The sequence below is a fragment of the Schistocerca nitens genome, chromosome 12 (assembly GCF_023898315.1).
Source record: "Schistocerca nitens isolate TAMUIC-IGC-003100 chromosome 12, iqSchNite1.1, whole genome shotgun sequence".
NCBI classification, from domain to species: domain Eukaryota; kingdom Metazoa; phylum Arthropoda; class Insecta; order Orthoptera; family Acrididae; genus Schistocerca; species Schistocerca nitens.
In genome coordinates this window covers 126,098,273-126,106,605 of record NC_064625.1, presented here as the reverse complement: position 1 = coordinate 126,106,605, position 8,333 = coordinate 126,098,273, and the positions used below count along the sequence as shown (strand labels likewise).

At 41.0% G+C, this 8,333-nt stretch overlaps 1 protein-coding gene across 2 annotated transcripts in view; it reads right to left on the bottom strand.

Moving 5' to 3' along the window:
* Positions 1–1,257: 1,257 nt before the first annotated feature.
* The window catches only part of LOC126215318 (collagen alpha-1(I) chain-like), a 324,350-nt gene continuing 317,274 nt past the window's right edge, over positions 1,258–8,333 (bottom strand). For both annotated transcript variants that reach the window (XM_049941998.1, XM_049941999.1), the window contains 2 exons: positions 5,552–5,773; positions 1,258–2,752 (listed from right to left, as the gene is read on the bottom strand). In XM_049941998.1, coding sequence (XP_049797955.1) covers positions 2,606–2,752; positions 5,552–5,773 — 369 coding nt within the window. In that variant the 3' untranslated portion in view covers positions 1,258–2,605. The remainder of the gene's footprint in view (positions 2,753–5,551; positions 5,774–8,333) is intronic.

The window sequence follows — 8,333 nt, the reverse complement described above, 5'->3', positions numbered from 1 at the left end:
ATAAAATTATATTAAACTTCCAGCATTGCTGTCATTTCAGAGATACATATGTTCAGGAGTTGCTTCATGTGTCATTTCAGAGATACATATGTTCAGGAGTTGCTTCATGCTGACCTACCAGTAAGAGAAACATTTTGCACTAGGATTCCTTGCTCACTTGGAAGTGAACTATGAATGGCCATCGAACATTTTGTGGACAGACAAAGCTCATTTCCTTCTCCAAGGACATGTCAATAGACAGAGTTCAAAAAATGGGCACTGAGAAATTCACTCACACATCAACTGGTACTGCTTCATTCTGCAAAGGTGACTGTGTTGTGTTGGTTGACAGCATCGTTTATTTAGCACCAGATTTTCAGGGAGATGAGTCTCAAGGGTCCCGTTACCTGTACCATCACCATTAAACGCTACAAAGTCTTTTGCTCACCAACATCATCCCAACCAATCAACATCATGAATGAGTGGGTAGGATCATTTGTATGCAATTTGCCACTCCTCTGCATGTAGCACAGCCAGTGAGGCAGCTGCTGCAGAGGCATTTTGAAAATTTAGAGTTATCAGCCATCAATTTCCTACAGCCTGGCCATCGAGATCACCGGATCGTAATCTGTGTGACTCCTGCCTGCGGGGTATCTGAAACGTGCGGTGTTCAGTGCTCCAATTACAAACATAAGAACTGAAGGCACACACTGGGCGATGCACTTTGAATGTGATCCCCAAGACATTCTGATCTGCTGTTGGACACACCGTTTCTCAATTTCAATTTGTGGCAGAAAACAGTGGAAAGCATATTGAATATATCGAGCACCATTGTCAAGACAATTAAAAACCAGTATTGTTGTTTTTTATGCGATTTGTGGCCTCACGACAACTAGAAACTAATTTTTCCAATCTGATGTGGTATGACTTTGCCTCAATGGATGGGCTTATCTAAATAACGGTGCCAAAATTCTTGACTGCCAAACTTGTGCAGTCATGCACACTGTACAGTACAGTCAGAGTAATGTGCAACTCAAACCATAGCCATCGTATTGCAATTCATCTGTCATTTGTGGCCTAACCCATTTACATTATGATGTTGACAGTGCGATCTAGTGGGAATATTTTCATTAATCCCCCCCCCCCCTCTTAACATTTCCCCTCTTCTTCAATAATATTCCATTCAAAATTGATGTCATGTGTATTTTCTATGGAGCTTCAATTATAATCACCCTTATTTACTTCAACAGGATTAGAAATTCTTGAAATTACACAGTGTTTGTTCTTTATTTTTATTTACATGTAATCAGAAATTTGCAAAAATATTTGCAGTGATTTTACATATTTTTTTATTAAAGTACAAAAATGGAATGGAAAATGGCACAGAAAATATATAAATATTTCAGTACACAGTAATGTCGAATTACTGGTAACATGGCAGTGATATGTTTCTCATTATGGCACATGTGAACACGTCAATACACTTAAGTTAAAACAGTTAATACCCAGGCAACAAATATTTGACACAATGCAAACATACATGTTACCATCATACAAAGGGAGTCTTTATGATACACATTACCTGCTTATTGTCGTTATTTCCTGCAAATATTACTGATTAATACTCAAGTTTGATACAAAATTATTGGAAAAAGTTGGGTAGTTACAGTGTGATTTGATATAATTATACACAAAAAAATTAATGCAAATTTGTGATTAAAAGAACCATTAATTATATAACTTTTGCAGGTTTTTGAGTGTTGCAACCAGACAATACAGAAAATAACAATTGCTTTAACACAAAATGTTAAATGGATTGCAGATCACCTCAGATATATCAAGATATTAAAAGATATATAAATATACAGGAACAAAATCAAAATTTGTTTTTTTCTGACATTTAGCACCATAGATTCTCAGCATCCTTCTTACAGATGTACAATTTTCTGTATAATATTATTTTTTAATTAAAGCTACAATAAAGAAGAGGAACTAAAAAAATTCCCTGTTAATTACAAATCCATACTTTTCTTTATTCTACTTGAAAACAGTCCTTTTCAGTGCACTGCAATAACCACAAATGTCAAATGGTATAGAGATTCTCAGACATGTTAAAAATATTTTGTGAACTATTGTTCATATTTCTGTATTTAATATTTATTATCACACTTAGAAAAAAAGGGAAACATTGGTAATAACTCACTTTATGATCGGGACAGGCAGTTTGCCCACTCCTCGGAAGAAGAATTCATTTCACATAAGATTAAATTAGTTACCCAATCAATTTACAATATAATAATTTGTAATGCCTTACAATTTGTAATTCCCCCCACTGTCAACAGAAAATGACATCAAAAGTTACTATCACAAAGTATCACTTCTGACAGAATGCCATCACTGAACAATGTGAACTATTCAGAATGCCAACAGTATCACAGCAGTGCTGATATACTGAAATATATGGAACACCAATAATACAATCTGTGGTCATTTATTGGGAGTGCTCGTAAGTTGCGAATGTTACAGGACATTAGTGTACAAATCATTTCTGGCAGGTTCCAGCTCAGCTGTTAGGAAACGATATTTGCAGTCGCACATCAGGTGACGGAAATGTCTGTTCGGCCGCTCAGATGAAACACACATTGCCAACTTCGATCCAGAACTTCTGGTCCGGCTGGCCGATGTCACGGAGGCCGATATCCGTGATGGGCAGTCTCACTGGCTTGTCTGTCGAATAGCTGATCACCGTCTGGGCCCACTCGGGTCTCTTGAACTGCAAAAACAAAATTACACTTCCTCACACAACAGACACAATCACACTACACATCACATGCTGCACAGTATCAGTGTAATGAGTTATGGTTGCAAATGTACTGGACAGAAGAATCAGAATGCTGGTAGAAACCAATCTGGAGGATCAGTTTGGGTTCTGGACACGCTTGAGGCAATACTGAGCCTATGGTTTATCTTAGAAAATAGTTTCTACAAATGCAAACCTTAATGTAAGTGCATGTTATAGAATTAGAGAAAGCTCTTCACTATGTTTAGTGGAATACACTCTTTGAAATTCTGAAGGGAGCATGGGAAACATACAGCAAGTGAAAATTTATCTACAAATTTTACAGAAACTGGATTGCAGTTATACCAGTCAAAGAACATGAAAGGGAAGCAGTGGTTAAGAAAGAAGTGAGGGAGTGTTGTAACTTTTCCCCGACACTATTCAGTCTGTACATTAAGCAAGCAGTAAAGGAGAAAAGCAATTCAAGTTTGAGGAAAATAAATGACAACTGAAGTTTATTGGCAATATGACAGCAAAGGACTTGCAAGGACAACTGAATGGAATGGATAGTGTCTTAAAAAGTTATTACAAGATGATATCGACACAAGTAAAACAAGGTTTTGGAACATACTCAAATTAAATCTGGTAATACTAAGGGAATTAGATTAGGAAACGAGACACTTAAAAGTAGTAGATGAGTTTTGATATTTGGGCAGCAAAATAATTAATGAGGGCTGAAGCTGGGTGGATATAAAATACAGACTGGCAATAGAAAGAAAAGCCTTTCTCAAAAAGATAAATTTCTTAACACTGAATATAGATTTAAGTTTAGGAAGTCGGTTCTGAAGTTATTTGTTCAGAGTGTAGCATTGTACAGAAGTGAAATGTGGATGATAAACAGCTCAGACAAGATGAGGATAAAAAATTTTGAAATGTGGTGCTGCAGAAGAATGCTGGAGATTATATGGCAGACTGGCAATGGCAAGGAAAGTGTTTCTGAGGAAGAGAAATTTGTTAACATTGATTTAAGTGTCAGGAAGTCGTTTCTGAAAGTATTTATATGGAGTGTGGCCATGTATGGAAGTGAAACATGGATGATAAATAGTTTAGACAAGAAGAGAATATAAGCTTTCGAAATGTGGTGCTACAGAAGAATACTGAAGATTAGATGGGTAGATCACATAACTAATGGGGAGGTATTGAATAGAATTGGGGAGAAGAGGAGTTTGTGGCACAACTTGACTAGAAGAAGGGATCGGTTGGTAGGACATATTCTGAGGCATCAAGGGACCACCAATTTAGTATTGGAGGGAAGCGTGGAGGGTAAAAATCGTAGAGGGAGACCAAGAGATGAATACACTAAGCAGATTCAGAAGGATGTAGGCTGCAGTAGGTACTGGGAGATGAAGAAGCTTGCACAGGATAGAGTAGCATGGAGTGCTGCACCAAACCAGTCTTAGGACTGAAGACCACAACAACAACAACATTTACTGACTCATGAGGAGGGACTGAATCAACCTGGGTGGAAAATAAAATTGCGGTAGGATTTAAGTACAAGAAGGGATTGGATGACAAGACACATTCTGAGTATCAAAGAAGTTTCAATTTGGTAATGGAGTGAAGTGGAAGGGGGGGGGGGGGGGGGTTAAAATTGTAGAGGGGCCTGCAGAGGATAAAGCAGTGTGGGGAGCTGCATCAAATCAATCTTCAGACTGAAGACCACAACGACAACTTTATCCACTGATAGTAAGTTACTGACCATTTCCTTATCAAATGGCTTTCTTTCTTTCTCCTTGAATTTTCCCATTACTTGGAGTCAGATTTTTCTTTACATTACTTTGGATACTCATCAACCAGTTGGTTTGAGATTTTCATATCCCTCTCCTCTTTGTAAGCATGGAAAGCCATATTTTAATGGCACAGTCATGTCTCCATTTTATATGACCGTACCACCCGAGCCAGAATTCTGAGAGTTTTTCTATGGGGACAATTTTAACACAACTTTGTACCAATTCACTGCACATTTTGTCTTTGAATGTGACTCCCATCCATTGTCTCATGCATATTTCTGCTTTACAGAGCTTCTGTATTGATGCCTTAACTTCACAGCCACACAACAGTGCTAGTCCTATATAGCTGTTTTATACATTTGTCTTCGGTTTTTACAGGCAGTTTTGCATCACACAACCCCGGAAAAAATATGCACATTGTTCCAACCAGATGTTATTCTATGGTTTGTGTATCCGTCAACTGATCAATTTTCTGGTATTCTTGACTCCATGATCTGCATCTGAAGCTGAGGTTGCTAACATATTACCGGGCAGTGACACTTGATGTGGAGTACGCTGGTTTGAATCCTGGTGAAGGATGAAGGGAGGCGTGTAAAATTGTTCACATGACCGATACGTCACAATATTTCTTCACAATATTTCTATGTGTGCCAAATAAAGGGTTAAAAAAAAGCACAGTCCCATATTTTACTAACCTGTATTTGATTGCAGTACAAAGAAGTAGAAGAGGAAGTTTTGTAATACTATTTCAGCAGTGCAGAATAAAGTAAACTGCCTGGTCAAGCAACTTAAAAAAGTTGTTTTTATGCCATTTTGAAGAGGCAGGGGCAAAGAATGGATCATACTTCTATAAGGCAATGCCAAAGGAAAACAATTAATAAATTTACAAATTTTAAAAAAGACACAATTCCAGAGTGACAGCAATACAGGTACACAAAATGAGTAGAGACGACTGGGTAGCATGAGCACAAGCCACATGAGGTGACAGTTCCCACAGACTTACCCGACAGTCGTCATCGGTGACCTCGTAGCGCACCCTCTGGTTGCCCCGCGGGGTGATCTCTATGTCGTTCCAGGCGAGCAGCTTGAGGCCCTTGCGGTAGGTCCTCTTGGCCGAGTCGAAGTACGCGACCGAGTTGAGGCAGTGGTAGGTGATGTTCTGCTGTGCCTCCACCGACAACAGCTGCAGGAATCCCAGCTGGTTGCTGTCCGCCTTGTACGTCATCTGCAATGGCCATTTGTGCAGCTGATTAAACTGTGCTCCCACCTGGTTCACACTACGTATACTTTTTGTTCCTTAAATTCATAGTGAGGGCATATTGAGGGATGTAGAACAGATGATAAGACACGAATACATAATACACATTTACAAAGAAGGAAAAAAAATATGTTAATGCTCCATCAACAAGTTCTGCTCGCCTCCATGGCTGAGATTGCTAACGCACGCTTGTGCAGGGGCGCTGAACCCGGGAGTAAAACGGTTCAAATCCTGTTGGTGGAAAAGATTTTCACTGCCAGTATTTGGCTGGCAAGGGGAGGAGAGGTGATGGTGTAAAGTTCCTGATTGCCAGACTTTGTGCCAATGACCTGGTTTAAAAACCAAACATCCACACAGTGTCTCAGAAAAAGAGGAAATGTGACACTGTTGATTGTGATCCATCTGCCAGTTGCGGACGGGGCATGGATGTGGAATAAGTGAAAAATTAGAAACATGTTTTCACTGTTGAGCAAATTTGTTAATTTTCTATTCCACCCATTTCAAGAAGAAATGTGACTTCAATTGTAATTAAAATACTGAGAAAAGATGTTTTACATGTTTAGAGGCACTATAGAGATCAATTTGAGAGCTTTTATGTTATACTTCTAGGAGAGACTTTGGAGGGACATTTTATTACAACAAGGAGTGCAAATTCAGACTTAAAATGTCATTTGCTAATCAATTTAAATTAACACTGTAATCACAGTCTAACATATGCAGTGGTGAGTCAACAATTATGAAAAGGCTGGACTGCTACGCCCCACAAAGAGGACATGTTGAGTTGCAGACAGGCACAATGTAAAGACTGTTACACACTAATAATTCAGTCAGAGCCTTCTTCAGAAAGGAAATGAAAATACACACACACACACATTCACACAAGCAGGCACACCTCATGCACATATGACCATTGTCTCCAGTTGCTATGGCCAGACTGCAACTGTGGGGCTGGGGGGGGGGGGGGGTGATAAGCAAGGTATGGGTGGGGGAGAGGAAGCCGGGGGGTGGGGGGAGAAGAGCGCTTTCTGGCAGGGTGTGAAGGGATTACTGTAGAATGCAGCAGCACTGCACTGTCACAAGCAGCATCAGGAGGCTGTGGGAGAGGGAAGAGAGGGGGGGGGGGGGGGTAGGGGAACAGGGAGCAGGATAGGAGAGAAGCAGAGAGAGGAAAAGAGTAATGCGGGTGAGAAGACATGAATTGAGAGGACATGATAGGACAGAAGGGGTGGAAACTGGTGGCTGGATGGTGTGGGGTTGATGCCGGAATAATTTTAGGAGCAGAAAATGTATTGGGGTGGTCCACTTTGCTCCTAGTCACATTTGGGGGTGAAAGTTCACTCTGGTGGACAGTTGGGTGGCAGTTATACCAATTAAAAAAAAAAGAAACTTCACTGTGATTGCAACAGAGCTGGTATGTGACAAGGGTGGTTTCGCAACTGTCCTGGCGTCTGATGTAAGATATGTTGCTGACAGGACTGGTATAGGAAGTGTTCTGTGGGTGGATTGGAGAGGCTGTGTTGCTGCAGGGACATCATTCATGTGGCAAAGGGATTGGGACTGGCAGTGGCATAGGGGTGGACTAAGATGCTGTGGTGTTTGAATGGGTGATGGAACAACACTTTAGTAGTGGTGGGAAGGATCTTGGGTAGGATGTCCTTCACTTCAGGGCATGATGATAGTTAATAACCAAAGCTTTGATGTAGGATGTGGTTCGGTTTATCCAAATATTGGGGGACGAGTGGGTGGTGGGAAGATCAAGGATGTGCGGGGATACGGCACGGGAAATCTGTTTGCTGACTAGGTCTGGGGCACAGTGCCTGTATGTGAAGGGCAGGATATGGGCCAGGGAATTACTGTTGCTGCAGATATGCTGTCTCCAGACGGCCAGGCTGGATGGGAGGGATTTTTTGGGTGGAAGGGATGGCAGCTGTTGAAATGCAGGTACTGTTGGTTTTGGTGGGTTTAATGTGAACAGATGTGTGTATGGAGCTATCAGAGAGGAGGAGACCAAAGTCCAGGAAGGTGTGCTACCATCCTTCCAAACCAAAATATTCATCCCAAAGCTGAGGACAGCATATGCATAGTCATAAGAACTTCCTTGTCCAGTATGCTAGGCATCTCACAAAGCCCTTCACAGACAGCCACTATCCCCCAGACCTAGTCTGCAGAAAGATTTCCCACATCCCCCCCCCCCCTTAATCCTCCCACTAACCCCAAGAACCAGCTAAAAAGGAGCGCCTTCTTTGTCACCCAATACCACCCCAGACAGTAACAATTGAATCACATATTTTGTGAGGGATTCGATTACCTATCATCATGCCGTGAAACGAGACATTCTATCAAAGATCCTTTCCACTCCTCCTAAAGTGGTGTTCCATCACCCACTGAGCCTCCACAAAAACCTAACCCATTCCTATACCACTCCCAGTCCCAACACCTTATCACAAGGATCATTTCCCATTGGAAGACCCAGGTGCAAGACCTGCTCAATCCACCCATCCAGCACTTCCCTCTCCAGTACTATCAC